Source organism: Coturnix japonica, chromosome 1 (assembly GCF_001577835.2).
Source record: "Coturnix japonica isolate 7356 chromosome 1, Coturnix japonica 2.1, whole genome shotgun sequence".
NCBI classification, from domain to species: Eukaryota; Metazoa; Chordata; class Aves; order Galliformes; family Phasianidae; genus Coturnix; species Coturnix japonica.
The window spans coordinates 96,172,679-96,190,086 of record NC_029516.1 but is presented as its reverse complement, the minus strand read 5'-3'; the positions used below and the strand labels follow the sequence as shown (position 1 = coordinate 96,190,086).

The 17,408-nt window shown below is 39.1% G+C and overlaps 2 protein-coding genes across 6 annotated transcripts in view; one reads left to right on the top strand and one right to left on the bottom strand.

Annotated features, from left to right (window-relative positions):
• HLCS (holocarboxylase synthetase) overlaps window positions 1-4,202 on the top strand; it is a 113,510-nt gene extending 109,308 nt beyond the window's left edge. For all 3 annotated transcript variants that reach the window (XM_032448882.1, XM_015882290.2, XM_015882296.2), the window contains one exon: window positions 2-4,202. In XM_032448882.1, the coding sequence (XP_032304773.1) occupies window positions 2-170 (169 nt within the window). In that variant the 3' untranslated portion in view covers window positions 171-4,202. The remainder of the gene's footprint in view (window position 1) is intronic.
• Window positions 4,203-4,535: 333 nt separating this feature from the next.
• The window catches only part of SIM2 (SIM bHLH transcription factor 2), a 55,580-nt gene continuing 42,707 nt past the window's right edge, over window positions 4,536-17,408 (bottom strand). For 2 of the 3 annotated variants that reach the window (XM_015882309.2, XM_015882318.2), the window contains exons 9-11: window positions 16,947-17,115; window positions 15,581-15,989; window positions 4,536-8,671 (exon numbers count right to left, since the gene is read on the bottom strand). In XM_015882309.2, the coding sequence (XP_015737795.1) occupies window positions 7,944-8,671; window positions 15,581-15,989; window positions 16,947-17,115 (1,306 nt within the window). In that variant the 3' untranslated portion in view covers window positions 4,536-7,943. Of the gene's footprint in view, window positions 8,672-9,943; window positions 10,054-15,580; window positions 15,990-16,946; window positions 17,116-17,408 lie in introns of all 3 variants that reach the window. The other variant, XR_004309502.1, reaches the window with a different exon arrangement.

The window sequence follows — 17,408 nt, the reverse complement described above, 5'->3', positions numbered from 1 at the left end:
GTGGTAAGCAGGTTCGTCTCCACAATGAGGAGGGTCCGCTGGCGTGGATAGTTGGGATTGATGATTATGGATTCCTTCAAGTTCATGAAGAAGGCAAAGGTGTAGAGTCTGTGCATCCTGACGGCAACTCTTTCGACATGCTGAAAAACCTCATAATCCCAAAGCATTGATAGTTCTTAGAGTTCACAGCACAAAAGAAGGTTCTTTACTATTCAATTCCATGCAGTTAAACTCGCATAGAAGTGGGAAGGGCATTTGATGGTTTGGTTGGTTGGTTCTCTTCTTCCTGTTTCTGATATCTTTGTTCTTTGAGAAGGGTAACTTCAACAGTTTAAGAAGAGATAATTATCTTTTTGATGAAGCCATTTATTCTTCTGTATTGTCTTAAAAACTCATCTATGTTGCCATTCTTCGTAAGAATCTATTCTCTTAACGGACTCTGATTTCAATGGAATACTGTGCAATTAACAGAATTTTTTCTTCAATTACTCACTGTGTTTGAGAAACTTAAGTGGCTAAATATTTTTTTCAGGTTTTCAGGTGTCTGGGTTTTTACTGTGCTTTAGTACAGTGAAGTACAATATTTACATTTTTACTATGTTGTATTAGCTAGATTCTGGTTTTTGCACTGTCTGCAGTGGAATCATCTGGAAGAGCTCATCTTGTGTTTCTGAATTACTCAGAATTTCTGAGTTTCTGCAAAAGTAGAGCTTTGCTGACTTGGTTCTTCTCCATGTGAACCCACACAACAGTTTACATACCATGCTTTGGTTACGGGTATGCAACTTGTCACGGTTGCCTTGAGTTTTTGGAGTCTTCCATCAACTCTTAAGAATTATGATTGGTTAAGCCAATTTATTTTTAGCCTGCTCTTCTTAGCCAATTAGATCTAAGTGAATCATCTCATGTCTCCTTTAAATCAGTGTTCTGAAAGTGCAAGAATAGCCCACTGGGAGTCATGACTAGTATAGTTTATGATTTCAATACCCTTATACAGGTTTGAGGAGTAACAGTAATTCTAGTATAACAGTGATGAAGTTAAGCGAATCAGAGAAGATGATGTCCCAGTCTTAAGATCCCTGCTTCAACCACTCTCCTGGAGATGATAAAATGTTCAGTTATTTGTGTCCAAATTCTCCTCCATTGCTTCTGTTTGCTCCAATCCCTTTCCCAAGGTAGGCTTTTGTTTTTTCTGCTAACCACTGAAAACAGGAGGTTTAACATCTGCTGACTAGGAGGTAGCTTGCTTTTGGGGTTGGCCACATGGTTCTGGGTTAGGTGTAACAGCTTGATCTGATTGGAAAGCATTGAGAGGTAGGCGTGCGGTAGCTCCTGTGTGATAGGCAGCTTATTGGGTTTCTCTCCTGTGCCAGATGACTTTGGATTTTGTCTGGCCCCAGAGCACTTCAAATGGTTCTCTCAAATAAGAATTTTATCACAGGTGTGATGTGGCCGGCTTCATTTCCTCAAGTAGGCAGCACCGCTTATTGTGTACCTTGTCCCTACTAAAGTTGGATCAGCCAGATTGGTTTCCACAAAGCACTTCTGTCTACCAGCCAGAAATGGGTTTTTTAGGTTAAAGTTCACCTCATAAACAATCTGGACTTGTTAGTAGATTGTTTCAGTTACAAAGCCAAGAAGTCTTAAAGCAAAGAAGCTAGTCTGCAATGGTAATTTACAGTAATCCTCACATATTAAGTTTTAGGTAGCTTGGCAGCAAGTGCTAGAAATTAAGTCGTCCCTCTCACACTTGGGATTTTACGCTCCATATCGCAATATATCAGTGTGTGTGCCTGGTTGGCTGTCCCCTGCTGTTTTGTTTCTCCTTGTGATCGGTGTCAAACTAGGCTGTACACCAGTATTTCCTACAGTTGTACAGGGGAGCATAGACAGCTGTTTATTTGCCTAGCTAAAATGATGCACAAGATCATCAATTCTTAGATTTTCCCCCCAGATGCTTTCAAAACTGCTTTGGGCTGTTAATTTTTGGCAACTGCCTTTATTTCAAAATCAAGCATTGATTCATATTATAATAAAATGATATGTAAATCTGAGTTAATAAAGGTTTTTAAAGATCCCATTCATATATACACATGTGTAGTATGTGTCTGTGTATACACAAAACTTCATGTTTTTTTACTTCTTTTCTACCTTTTCCTTCCTAGCTGTGGAAAGCGTAGTTCTGTTACTGGTTTTTGACTATAGAATTCTAAGAAACTTTAGATCTGTATCTTGAAGCGTCTGTTTTGTTACAGTAGAGCTTGCCAATAGGAAGCACAGTCGATAACACTTCTGTTTCAGATAGATGAGTGGCTGTAGAGATTACTTGAAATGACCAGGCCACACATTGTTACTTTACATCATGCTCTTCCCTACTCTTAGGTACAGGGACTGTGAAAGGACAATAGGGAAAGAGATAAAGCTCAGTCCTGTAGGAAGGGCAGAATGGAGTACTTGAAAAACTTCACGTAGCTGAATAAGTGCTGAGCAGAAAGCAGATGTATTTTCAATAGTAAAATGCTACAGTGTTTCATGATTGCTATCATTCCAATTTGGCTGTCTTCATTCTTTGTAATGAAAAGCGTGTTTTATTCTTGCTTTGCATTTTAAGATTATTCCAAAACAAGTTTGGGAAGAAGCTTAGCACTGAACTTCCTTTCTGGAAGTGAGAACCATCAGCTGTGGATTTGTCCGAGCATTGGTAGGTGATGTGGGGATACTACTTTGCCTCTACTTTTTAGTGGCCTCTTCGTGTGCGTCTACAGCTCCCTGCTGTCTTGAGGAAATGACCTTGAGTTGGATGAAGTGTTTGTTACAGACCTGACCTTTCTTTCAGAAAAATCAAAGAACTTCACAAAGAAAATTCGTGCTACAAACAGAGAACACTGGAATAAGGTCATTCAGACCTTATTCATTCATTCAGCTGTTACTGTCAGGAAAGCTCATGAACCTTCCTATACCACACTCATCCCCAGGTATCTGGGAATCACAACCACTGGTCGTACTCTTTTTATGGCAAACCTGTTGCATTCTGAAAACTGCAATATTTTTCTATGGAAATGATGTTTAATATCGTTCTTTACATAAAACAGACAAATGTGGTGTTGTGTGGCATGGAGAAACTCGGGTATCTCTGGACTCAGAAGTAATGCACTGAAACTGTTTAATGTTATTCAAATGTAGAACATTTCATCTGTTGTGAGGCTGATGTGATACCTTGATGAAGTGCTTTCAAAAAACATTTGTTAAGGTGTCCATATTTCTGTGACTTCCTTTTTTTTCTCTCTCAGACTGTTACACCTTTTTTCATCACACATTGTGAAAATATCTGTAGAGGTTGTTTGTCGGCAGGGAGACTTCTGCAGGGCAAGCTGGGCGTATTGCCCGCCTGTCTGCATTCAGAACAAATACGCGGGTTGTGTCCCTGCAGAACCAGTGCTGTTTCCAAAGATTTGAAAAAGGGATAACATACTTTACATGTCAGAGTTCAAGCAATGCATCTCACTTCTATTGAAGGTTTTATAAGATTTCAGAGCTTTTTAAAAATCTGTTCAGCAAATATGATGTGTTTCAAGGGCTATTGTATAGAAATAATATTGGGGTATTTAATTCTTTATGCTTCTATTTAACTGTTTTACTTGTTTGTTTGTTTAATTAGTTCTTTGTTTTTTCCGATGCAGCTACAAGACTTCACAAGTCTAAAAAATTACTCTTTGCAACTGCTTTGGAATAGACAATTGCTATACAAATGTTTTCTGAAGTACAGCTTAATAGCTGTTATGGCAAAGATTTGTGCTGCAAACACAAAAAACACGGATTCCTAGGGGGAAATGCCCTGATAAAGCCATTTGCATGCGTAAGATGTGGCAGTGATGCACAGCACTGATCAGACAGCAAAGAAATTAAATCTGGACTGAGGCAAGAACAGAGGTCAAAAAATGGTGGCATGCAGCGGAGTGTCATCATGTTGCAATCAATTGATTAGAAGAACTGCAGGGAAGAATTGTGAACTGGTGCTGTATTTGAATATCCTGCATTAGAGTGTTTCATTAGAGATTCTGTGTTATTTTCAGTTCTCCAGGACACTTTCTTTAGAATGCAATGCAGCTTAAATTGGATGCGTCTAATCCTTGTATTTTGTTAGACATTAAAAGTCAAAATAAATGTTGAATTGAAATAAATTTTCCAATATACGATGTGAAGCCCTGTGTTTTGTGGTGAAAAAGAAACCAAACCCACTTTTCCTTTGGCTACAGGACTTTATTATCATTTTAACAGTTTTGTTTTACATAATAAATAAGCAAAAATGCTTTACACTTTCAGGGAATACATATATAATTCTGAGCATAGATTGTTTGGTTTGCGTGCTTTTTCTCCTACATTTGCCAAATAGCTCATATTAAAAAAAAGCAAAACTTAATGTTCAGGAAAAAAAAAACAAAAAACAAAAAACAAAATAGTAAAATTATTTCTGTGTTAATTTTGAAGTATGACTGAAACGTTGAAAAAATCCTTTGTTATGTTTTGTGGTTTTTAGAGACAAGTTCTGATTGATATTCCGTGAGGTATCGCATTCAGAAAAACAGCCTTTCTGCTTTATCTCAGTGAGATATGCTCAAATTTTACACCTGTAACCCAATGTACTCAATTTCATTAAGTTATTGCAATGCCCTTTAGAAATGACATGACTACTGTCAACTGGAGAGAAGTCTGTTCCCGTACCACCTTATTTACATTGCACGGTTTCCATTAATAGGAGCAAAACTTTTGAGACATCAATATGGGAGTAATGTTTTCAACCTTAGGTTTTGGTAAAATATTCCCCCTCTCAGCTCTCTTTCTCTCTTCCATTCCACATGCACTTGCTGTAGGCTGTAGGCCTGCCCTCCCCCGAGATGTACAATCCTGTCAAGTAGCACGATAGAGGCATCTCTTATAGAAGTATCTATATTAGCTCACGTATGTACAGTAGAGAGAAATGCAGGCATATTTTCTAATGTATCCCTATTCCCACTCCACTTCTGTGACATATTTTTTTTCCAATTACTAGAAGCATTGCCACCCTCAGTGGCCGCATCGCATTCTGCAGCTGTAATGTACTATGAACGTCTGTAGTTTAACTGACTGAAGGTCAATGTCTGAACTTGTATTTTTCTCTTGATATAATTTGCTCACATTCCAGCTATGAATATGCAGTTGCTGTTTCTACTTCAGAAGGGCAGGAAAATTGTTTCACACATTTGCTTTTTCAGTCACAGATCTTTTCTTAAATCTACGATGCATTATCAGATGTGAATGCGTAATTGAGTCGTTATTTCCTAACAGGGAAATTCATGTATCTGAATCTCATATACTGTAAAACATCTGTGGGAGGGTGATGGAACACCTCCTTTACTTGGGATTGTTGAATAAAGCCTGAAAGTGTGAATAACAAGGTAGAGGCTGGAAAAATATTTTGTGGTATTTTAATGAAAAATATCAGTGGAGGTTTTTTAACTGAAGCCTAATTTATGTGATCCTGAAAACATATTTTTGTAATGAGAAATACTTAGGAGAACAGGAAAATACAGCAGATTGACTTTGTGTGCAGCAATGCCACTAATGAGGTATTGGGAGACATGCAGTATGAATGAGTTTGTGCATCAGGTTTCTTTTTAATGATGCAGACAATGTCAGTTTCTCCTTAATAGGGCATGGCTTTAATTTAAGAAAATTAACATGCAATTCTTACCATCGTTGTACCTTTTAAGAAGTTGGGTGCATTCATTACCAACGCTGACTGAGAAAGCCATTAAAGAAAGCCACTGTAAAGCCAGCTCATGCCTCGGCAATTCATAACATCAGAATGATAGTAACAGTCACACACAACTTTTCTATGGCTTTGCCAGCATTCTCCAGCTCGAGAAGAACGAAGGAGTGCAATCAAACTGAAGGTGTCGGTTTAGTTTTGCTCATTTTATGTTGTTGCTAAAAAGTCGGTGTTCTGGTAGCGACAGATCCGGTACTTCTGATCATATTTATCATGAAAGATATCTTTCATACGTTTTTTAGTAAATGAAGTCAGACGACTGAATTTCCAAGTGAACATGAATTCAACTTCGTAACAAAGCTTTCTCTGTTTAACTTTTAATCAAAAGCAATAAAAATACTGAAAATTATTTTCAGATGTGTTAGAAGTATTTTTGTTTACTCACAGCAATAAATATTCATACATACAAAGAGGTGACTGATTATTTTTGCTGCACGTAGAAGATGGAGGGCATGTAATTAAAAGAGTGTGTATTTCATTACATTTTCCTCTGACAAGGTGCAATCCATGAGCGAGTATTTTTCCATATTGCACAAGCCAGGTAAGCATTTTCTGTAGCAAAGGTCGCTTTCTAGAACATCTAAGAAGAGGGAGAAAGCTTCTAAAATGTAGACTTGAATTGGTTGAAGAAACAGGGCTAAATACAGCTGACTCAGAGCTACAGCAGCCTTCAGTGCTAGTATTTACACCTATTACATGGGGAGCATTCACTGATTTGTCAAAAGCACATGAAGACTGTTTGGGGAAGTGATGGAAAGACAAACTAGATAGACTTCTCAGTGAAACATTCACAGATCCATATGTCTCCTTATTTCCTGGTTTGCAAAGTTTATGGAGAAGTTAAAAAAAGAGGGAATCTATTCATACTAGGCTGGACAAAATTTAAATGTATGGCGTTTACGTTCTCCTTGCTAGTTCATTGGACTAACTGGGATGTGTGCAAAGCGTTCACTTCAAAACGCTGAGGTGCCCTGCTCTGCTTCCAGTGTAATCTCACTTCTTGTGGGTGTGCAATGACTTTGGGCTTTTCTTACTCAGATTGTCCATTGACATAATTGGTGAAGTGAGTGAATCGGTCAAATAACGAATCTTAACTTTGTGTTGACGATGAGATTTATACTTAAGGAAGTCCAGTGTGTTAAAAGCTGAACTTTTCCAAATTCAGAAGGCTACAAATAATTTTGAAATCATGCTTAAGTGCTCATGATTCCCTTGACAATAAAAGAACATTTCTGGTGCTAAGATTAAGATGTTATTTTGACTACCTGGTTTGATTAACAACACGGCCTTACCCCAAAATATTGAGCAGAAAACACTTTTTAGAAGTTTCTTTTCCTTATTACAGTGTTTTTACTGGGGAACATCTTTAGCTCCTGCTGTGCGATTTGTGCCAATTCACAGTGACAAGACCTGTAACCTTTTAATACATACCTTTTTATGTATTAATTTTTCATGATACCATTCACTTGTTAAGATTAAATGGTGTTGGTAAAAATTTCTGAATACTGAAAAAAAAACCAAAAAAACAAAAAACAAAAAACCAACCCACGTGTGAATAAGTAATAAATAAGCGTGTTCCAAACTGAGTCCTGTTTGGTTAGTACAACTGTATTACGGATACTAAAAATCACCACTCTTTAAACAAAGTTCATTTGTCGGGACGTGTAACAGACAGGCGGGTTGCTGATGTAGGGTTTCACACTTTGTCAAAAATACCTAAACTAGAGTGTATAGTTTATGATAATGATAACAAAACAAAAGGAAACAAAATAATCATCTTGAATGTGTTTTGAGAGGGAAGGGTTAAGGGAAAAAATGTTCTTCATATAAACCTCTGCATATAACACTTATCATTTAATCTTGTTGCACACTATAAAATAACAAAAATAAGATCTGCAACAAATCTTCTCACTGGCACCAGAGCTCAAGCTTTGCCAACAAAGCACTGAAGCGAGATGTATTCTTTTATTCCTCACCTTGAAGGTACTGTCACACATGTCTTGCCAGGAACACACAAGTCTGTCCCTCATTGACCTTCAGCTGTGCTCAGTAAATGTAACCATGTTTTCTCATGCGTTTTGGAAATCATTACTGTTTGGCTTCATAGTTAAATGTAAATACTCTTCTACTACTGTCACCTTCCGTTGGCTATTATTACAGAAGTTCCAATATAATGGGGTAGTGTTGTTTCCTTGTGGGTTTCTGGAGAAGAGGCTGACGAGGGGCTTTGGTTTTTGTACATAAACGTATTTACTTCCTCAGAATTGTATCCATAATTTTCTCCTACGTGTCCCGTTGCTGTACATGAAGAAGTTTGAAAAGTGCCATGTTTGGCTAAAACATGATGATAATTTAGAAGCACAAATGGAACTTGTCCAGAGGGTCTTACATCCATCACGTGCTCACTCTCAGAGTCGTGATCAAGCTTTACAGTCATTCTCTCATCACTGTCCAGTTCATTTAGGCTTGTAGCATGGTGACTAATATGCCCATATTTGGGTTCCTTCATACAAATCCGTCTTGTTTGTTCATACACTGCGGGCACAGGTAGGAGATGACTTAATTGCCCTAAAGCTTTAGACTGGAAACATTCTGATTTTGGCAGCAAGGAGTTAGCAACTGAGTTTGAAAAAGAACTTTCATTAATGCTCATTTTTTCTTGTAGGTCTCTGTTAAAAGCTAGCTTGTTTTCTTCTTTAATGAGATGGTGAGGTGTCTGAATCCTGTTTTCTATTTTGTTGGGTTTCAAGATGCTGGAATCATAAATCTCTTCTTTGTATCTGCTGCCTGCCATGGGAGCTGTGCAACTTGTGAAATTGTCGGCAAGAGCATCTTGGTTGTATCTCCTGTTCGATACGGGCACTTGGGGAAAAGAGAAAGCATGTTAATTATTGAAGACAAGCTCATGCGATAGTTGGACTCTGACACATTTTATGACTGAACTGTAATACCCGTTTGGTTTGGATCAGATCCAAGTCCTAGTGAAGACATCAGAAACATTCCCATTTGCCTCAGTGGCTTTGGATAAGCCTAAGACGCTACTGGGAGGTCAGAAAGCAATTGGAAAGACACTCACTGTTGAGCAATCCTCAAAATGTTTTCCATGCTATGCAAAGTGCCCATTTGTTTGTTTTCACTAATAAACAGAATGGCGTAATTATTAATCTTTGTCATTGTTAATATGGTCAAATGGGGAAATTAAACCAAAAAACTAAATAACCATAAATACGACTCACTATTTAAAAACCTCAGACTCAATAAGCTCTTTTCAGAACTCAACAAGGAATTTATCAAAAGAAGGACAATATTGCATCTTTGCTTTTTTCCTTCGAAAAACCAGTATCAGATATTAAAAATGTCTATTGAAAGGCAAGAAAAGTAATCTATAAGTAATGCTGAATCTCTGCTTTCAAGATGCTGTCATACAGTGAAACTGTCTGAATAATGTAAGTGTAATCTCCACTGTAATTTGAAAATAGCCACATTAGAATGCAGGGAGTACTAAACTGGATGTGCAATGAAAATCAGAAGATATTTATATTAAAATTTGAGGAGGGTGTGAACCTAGGATTTCTATTCAGGCTTCTCTAAAATGCATTGAGAATCTTTTCTCTGAAGCTTCTGTTTTCTGGCTAAATTCATTTAATTGTTCAAATTGTTTTTGTCGTTTTCTGTGTGCCTTACATGTTTCCCTTTAGTACAGTGTTACCCAACAACAAATGATAAGAGCAAGTGAACTGTTTCACCCCTGTACAGTATGGCTACAATTAAGTTAGTGTTAATGTTCTGTGCTGAGTATTCTGGATGGACAGTTTGGCAACTATAGTACTCCTACAAGGCATATTTGAAGGTTCGATGGTAAAAGTTAAATGAGGCACTTACCAAGGTTTTCAGGTTAAACTTAAGCTGAATTTTCTGCCATGCTCATTGAAAGTCCTGAGCAACCTAAATGCCTTCTGTTAAAGGGATTTTCTGTTTTCCTAAAAATTTTATTCAACATTTTAAAAGTTTAGGAGTTCCCCTTAGTAGTTGCTGACATAACTGCACCCGCTAATAATTAAATATTCCCTGTGCTATAGTAGACTGGGAAAACCTTCGTGTATAACAGAGGAAGCAGAAATAGCTCAATTGTACCTTTTTTACATGCATAGCTTCATTAATTTCAGAGGGAGTTGCACCACGTAATTAACACCAGGATTTAAAGAGAAATCTGGATCCAATTTCTTCTTGATCAACCCACAGTCCTGAAAGAAGCAACAACTTTCCAGTTCTTGTTTTTAGTTGCTGTGCAGCCATTTTCATAGCAACACATATATGCAGAACTAAGTAAACTGAATTCTCGTCATCTGTAGAAAAATGGTCCTCCTAGATCACAGATCAAAACGGACTCAGCCACGTGCTTGATTACAACCTAGAACTTTTATAACTGTACTACTATAATTTTAACGCCACTTTTGGCATTCTTGTTATAAAAATAAGCCTCCGTGCTGAGATTTTCTGATATATAACCAGTATGATTAGCTAAGCTGGAATACCAGCTTTGCTGTTCTTCCCAAACTTGACGCATCCACAAGAGTCATGAGTTGGTTCTCACTGCATCATGGAGTGCTGTTGCCTCATGGCTCTGCTCTCCCCTCTCTCCTTTCCCATTTTTACAGCCCGAGCTTGTAAGAAGCTGAAGCATCACAGCAAACAGTTGGATATAGTGCTTTTATTTCCTTTTTTTTTTTTTTTTGATCTTGAATTGTGCTGAGTTGATGGCTGCTTTCTCGGTCCAAAAAGCAATTTGCATACTCAGAGATTTACAAGGTATTATCCTTTTTTTGTTGTTTTTTTTCCTATCCTGTGCCTCAAACATGGCTTTCATCTCTGTTGTTGAGGAAGAAGGTAAGCATTTGGTTAATTGCTTGCAGGCTTCCATTATAGTTGTCAGCACATTCGAGGAGTTAGAGCAGACTGTTAAGCAGGATGGCGGTACAGCAGAGCACTGTAGTTTTTGTCCATTTCCATTCTGAAACATTGGCAGAGCTGGACTAAACTCTGCTCATCTTCCTTTGCAGATAAAAAGCCCAGAAGTGCCCTGGGAAGGACTCCTTGCAGAGTGTTTTCTCATACACAAGTGAATAGAAAGGTGACCCACCACTCTGTGCTGCTGTGAAAGGGCGGTATCCTCAAGTTGCTTCCAGCCATCCAGCACATGGGCAGTTGTCAGGGTACCTGCCTCAGCAGGTGCATTCTGCACATTCTCACTCACTGGACACTTTTTACAGTCAATAGAAGTCAGTGCACTAATCTGGGATGCTTCCCAGCCCATTCTTCAGCCAGGGGAAGTTGGTTGTGCTGAGTGACAGAGCTATTCTGTCATATTCTATATATGGCACATGTATAAGGCCATATATAATACCAGAGTGACAGTAGCTTCTAGAAGGCCTTTCATGCATACTTACACTGCCTCCATTTGCAGCAACTGATAACTGCAGCAGTGAGTTCAATCCATCAGGCATCATGTCACTGCTAATTCTCACCAAGCAGCCCTGCTTTCCCACTTGTGCACGGGGTGCAGCACAGGCAAGTAGAAAGAAAATCTGGTGATAAGAGCTCCCCTTCCCCAGCAGCCTGCTCAGAGTTCAGTATCCAACCACCCAAATGACAAGGAAGGCTACTCTAGAAGAAACTAGTCCATAAAACATATAATACCTACGCATAGTTGCAGTATACTGGAGTAGTTTTTATCCTGTTTAACCTGGTGCTGTAGCGAGGAGTGTTCCCTCCTGACCTTCACATAGTGCTGTTAAAGGTCTGTTGGTGTTCAGTATGGGGAAGATGCTCTCAGAAAAGATATTTCATTCATAAACATGCACTTTTCAGACAAGAGTCAGAGTCAGTTAAGAGGTAGAGATGCTCATTGTTTTCTCATTGCCCATCTATTTCAGAAAGAAATGACAAAAAGACAGCTTAGGATCAATAAAGGAAGACCAATGCTTAGAACAGACCTTCATGTACCTAGTACATGGTCCTTATCTGCAGGCAGTTTTGCATTTGATCTTCAGAAATCCATGTCAGTCTTTGCATCACAGATGAAGGTCTCTTTTTGCATAACTGTCTTGTATCATTTTTCTTGGTCTTTCTGATCCACATTAATCTCAGAAGAGTGTACTCTTGACAGTCTGACATGATGCTACACTTCACATGGACGGTACAGACTAGCCAACAGCATGACTTAAGTGAAGCGTGGATACCCTGGTACCCACAGTAGCAGTGTAACCATGGAAGTGTACAAAAGAAACATCCCTGACTGTGAAAATGGTTGATTTCTCTGAAGAGATTCTCATTTCTGATGAGTAGGCCAGCTGGAATAAAGTGGAAGAAGTTTCAAAACCAGATTCTAAGGCAGCAGCATCTGATTTGCAGGCAGTTTTATCTGCTACGTGCTTTTCCAGGGCTTTGATGGCTTGGCATAATCATCTTAAAATCTCTGATCTCTCCAAAAGACACTATTTTCCATAGTAAAAGATGTCTCTCGCCTACGGCATTTTTGGCAGATGCCTCTGTGAATGTGATGTGTAATAGCCCTAGCATCCAGCCCGGTTGCCAGATGTCATATTTGGCATTGCCTTTGGATTGAAGATGATGATGCTAAGCAGACCCGTTCTGCTTTGAAGCTAACTAGCTGTCAGTTTGTCAGTGAACCACTGGAAAAAGCAATAGTTGACAATGTAAGGAAGATCAGATGCCCCTTTTAACTCGAAGCAAAAAAAGTTGCTTCCAAAGGTTCAGATTTCTCTTTTGCCAGCAGCCTCAGCAAAAGTTTAACAGGACTAATTCTTCCTTAGGAGGAATCAAACTTCAGAACAACTAGAGATAAATTCTCTGTGCAACAGAGGCCGTTTTTTCTCCCCTTTCCTAGTGCTGCCTGTGAACTCCAGTAGTGATCTCTCACCAGGCCTGAGTTGACTACATTCCTTTTCCCTTCAAAACAGCAAAAGTTTGAGGGATCTTGCAGAGAGAATTAGTCATATCAAGTCACTTTTCCTCAGTTCCCTAATAGCTGTGCACCCGTTAAAGTAAAGCACATCTCTGATCAAAAGAAAACTCACATATTCTGATTCAAGCAACAAAAGCAGAAATAGAAGTAGTATCACAGGTAAGAATTGAAAGTGTCAGCACTCCATTTTCCTGGTCATGAAGCGATGGTGCAGGTAGGCATGCATGATGAAACTGAAAAACACTAGCAGTTCTTTGCAGTGATTTGTTGGGAATTTTTTTTTCCCTAAACAGATTTAACAATATTCCTGTGGAATCCTTCTGGCTTCATGTATTTAATGGGAGCTGTATGCCCACATCAACCAGTGGTAAATTGCTTGTCTGCTGCTATGCTCAATAGACTTTGCTGGCAAATTTTATAGCAGTCAGTTACAGAACAGTCAGTTTTACAGACTGTTCTCTAAACAGGCTGTTCTGTCCATATCCATTCTCAATGTATCAGATCAGCAAAGGGGTGGATATGTTATCTCAGTCAGTCTCACTACCCCTATTAGTCTGGAAGCAGAGATGAAAAGCTGGGCTTCAGTACACCTGGAACAGCTTTGTTCCTGAAGAATTGCTAGGGGTAATTTGCTTTAAACCTTACATTCTCCTCAGAAAATATAACTTCTTTCTCATCCACAAAGGTACGGCACCTTCAGAAAGGGGAAAAACATTTCTAAAACATCTCTTCTGGTTCAAAGCTACTCTTTATAACACCCAGCCCACAACACCAGCAAGACAAAGCCAACACAGTAGAGGCCTGGGCTCAGAAAGAAAAAGACCATTTAATCTCCACTATTCTATAAGGAAATCTTGAATATTATTCATTTTCAACCTAAATACAGGAGAATGAAATGCTACTGTGAGCTAGGTGATATCAGATGGTCGTTCAAAGGACAAAATCCTTGACAAAAGTTACTATGTGAGAGACATGTGCAGTATCTGATACCATCTTCTGGCTTATATGAGTTCATATTTTAACATCTGCATATGTACCCTTCAGACCTGGGATATCTAATGATTTATCCACATGTGAATAAATCTATTGCTTCCTCCATCCCATCCACAATGAAGTTAGAAGAAAGAAACATTTTCAACTTATAATTTTATGTCAACCAGTCTGGTGACTTTTAAATAACCAAAACAGTGTACACAGAGAGGTGTAATGCATAAGAAATCTAAAGATTAGAGTGTATCTTTAGCCTGTTTAAATCATTTATAGCTGTGCAGGGTTATTTCTTATCAGCTGCCATCTCAGAGAAATCAGTGTTTTCAGTGTTTCCTTCAAAGTATTTAAGCTGACAGTCTGTGTGGAGAGATGATGTAGTTGATCAGGCAGAACCACTGAAGACATTTTAAATCAAGCAGGAAGAGTGTGCATTTCATTCACTCATTCCCTGTAGTGACTGAAAGGTAAAGACATTCAGAACGGCTTCATATTCAGAAAGGACAACCTTCAATTTTTGTGGAAATAGGTTGTGTTTAATTTCTGTATGTGGACTGAAGTGCATTTGTTTCTTTCTGACTTCAACAGTGACAGCAAAACGTGAAGACAAAATGTGCCAGTGTTAAAGGAAGTGGTATCACTACCATGTTCTAAAACTGATTCTGGTGACTGCATTTTTGATACTTTGATAATAGAATCATGGAACTGCAGAATGGTTTGTGTTGGAAAAGATGGCTCCATCCCCCAGCCACCAGATTGGGCTGCCCAGGGTCTCATCTAATCTGACTTTGGAAACTTCCAGATACAGAGCATCTACAGTTTCTCTTCTCGGCTTCTGCCACTGCCTCACTGCCCTTTGAGTAAAGAATTTCTTCCTAATACCGAATCAAAATCATAGAATCATAGAATTGTTCAAATTGGAAAAGACCTTAAAGGTCATCAGTTCCAACTGCAAACTAACCAATGCTACCTTAACTCTTTCCTCCTTAAGTTTAAAACAATTACCCTTTGTCCTATCACTGTATTCCCTGACAGAGTCCCTCTCCAGCTTTCTGGTAGATTACCTTTAGACTACAGAAGTCTCAGTAAGGTCTCCCCAGAGCCTTCTCTTCTTTGAGCTCAACAAGACCAGCTGTATCAGATTTTCTTAAAAGAGAAGTGCTCCAGCCCCCTGATCATCCTCACAGCCTCCTCTGGACCCTCTCCAACAGAACCATGGCCTTCTTATGTTGGAGTCACCAGAGCTAATACAATACTCCAGGTGAGGCCTCATGAAAAAGGAGCAGGAGAATCCCCTTCCTCAACCTGCTGGCCACACTTCTTTTAATACAGCCCAGAGCATAGTTGGCTTTCTGGCTGCAGGTGCATACTGTTGGCTCACCTTCAGCTTCCCAACAGCCCCCAGTCCTTCTCCTCAGGGCTGCTCTCAATCGATTCCATGCCCAGCCTCCTTGAATTTATCCCAGCGCAAATGCAGGACCTTGCACTAGTCCTAGTTGAACTAGGCCTAGTTGAACTTCATGAGTTTCACAATGAGAACACCTCTCAAGCCTGCCAAGGTCCCTCTGGAAGGCATCCCTTCCCTCCTAATACTCCTTCTTACATTACTTCTTATGGTAAAGAGGACAAACATGTAAATACTATAAGCATGCTAGGTGTTACATTTCCATGTTTGTGATTTTCTACATTTCCTAACCATCTTGTATTTCCCATTTTCAAACTACACTTACAAATATTTCCCAGACATTCCAGAGCTTCTCTTTTCTTTTTTTTTTTTTTTTTCTTAAAATGACACCCACCTTCATAACTCTGTCCAAGATTATGCCGGATGAAGTTCACTGGCTGCTCAGGAAGGTTTTTGGATGGCGACTGGCTGTTGGGTACCAAGGAGTTGGCGTAATGCCACTGGCATTCTCCATTTGTCTGCAGAGTACTCAAGAAAAATCGAGCCACTTCACAGGGTGCTCCTTGAGACTGCCCAAACTTAGGAGGCAGCATTTGCTTTTTGCTGCTGAAGACATGAGAGTCTACAGGGAAGTGTCCATAATGGTAAGAGAAAGGCAAGCTATACGACGGGGCATATAAAAGTTCACTGTTTTCTGAATGAAAGTTTTGTTCTTGAATGGTGGCAGCATTCACTGCAGGGCTGGATCGCCAGTTTCCCACCTGGCTGCATTCCAGTTTGTCTGTTTGGAATGAGCTGTATTGCTGGGGGAAAGAAAAAAAAAATGAGGGGGAGAGAGTTAAATGACTAACTTTAATATGAAACAGCATAACATGTCATAAAGGCACCCAAAGCTGGGCCTCCTTGAACTGAAATCTCACTGGCTAAAGGGACTGGCTTGCCTTGCATTTAAAATTCTTTATCTTCACTATGCTTTACCTTCACTTAACCCAGAAACAAAGAACAATTTTATATCCTAACACTAAGAATTTGATAATTTTACCCGTTGGATTTTAACTAGTAAATGTAGGCAGTTGCAAATGCCAGAGAGCATAAGTTTGTTGCAAAGCACAGGAAGTTACTGATTAGTGGAGTTACAGACCATGAATATGTTTTGACTGAAGTGTATGTGCTAGTTGCATTCGGTGCATTTATAGGATAATAGCCCTTCTCAGGGAAGCCTCAGAATGTCTCATGTTTCACCAACCCAGTTTTATGATCTCCGTTGTTTCCCTTCCCCAGAGACAGTGACAGATATCCCAAATCCCATCCCAGTCCTCTGTTTTCTAGGATTCCTTTTTATGAAGCCTTCTCCAGCATACAGAAACTGCCAGCACTATGTGACATTAAAAACTGTGTAGATCAAGAGTGAATGAGATGCATTCCACCCTACATTTGTCCTTAATACATTGCTTGCTTTCTTTTTTTTTTTTTTTTTTTTTTTTTTTTACCAAGAAAACATGTTGGGTTTTTTAAGTACTTTATATCCTCCAAATCCAAAAGTCTTTCTGTTTGCATCACTTGCCAGTGTTGTTTTGTACTGCTTGTGCTGTCCACCCCAAGAACAAAAGGTTCGCATTGTATTCTGGCCTACAAGGGAGTTCCTGCAGAAGAGCATACTACAGTCAGTTGTACAGTAAGTTCAGCTACAGAGGATCTCTATCCTGGCTCAAGGACTTCTACCACAATAGCTAGCAGGTAAATACTGCTGAAGAAGTTACCTGTTGTGGGTAAGGCGTTGTTCTGAGTTTTGCCTTCATTTTATTACTCTTGGGTTTTACTATTTTCCTTGTTTCCTGCGAGGTAGATACTGAGTTTCTGCACGAAAACTGTGACTTAGAAATGGTAACCTGGTCCAGTGACAACTGAAGTTCCTTATACTCAATATCTCTGCAAAAGAACAGTCCAGTAAATTATGTATTCAGACATACCACAAATCCAAAATAGCTCCTTTGAAAATACATACTAGCTTTCACAATGTTTTCATTCTTCCAAGACTTTCTGAGTCCGCTCGGCTGGGGATGCTAACAGGCAGTGAATTTTACGGTCTGACCCTGTTTTCATGGGAGTCTATCACAAACATCCCACTGGGAACAGAGTTAACATCTTGGCACTAAATGTCCTTGCTCTCTGAACTTATTGTTCTCAGACATCTGTGGCACTCTGTATTTTGGAATCATAAC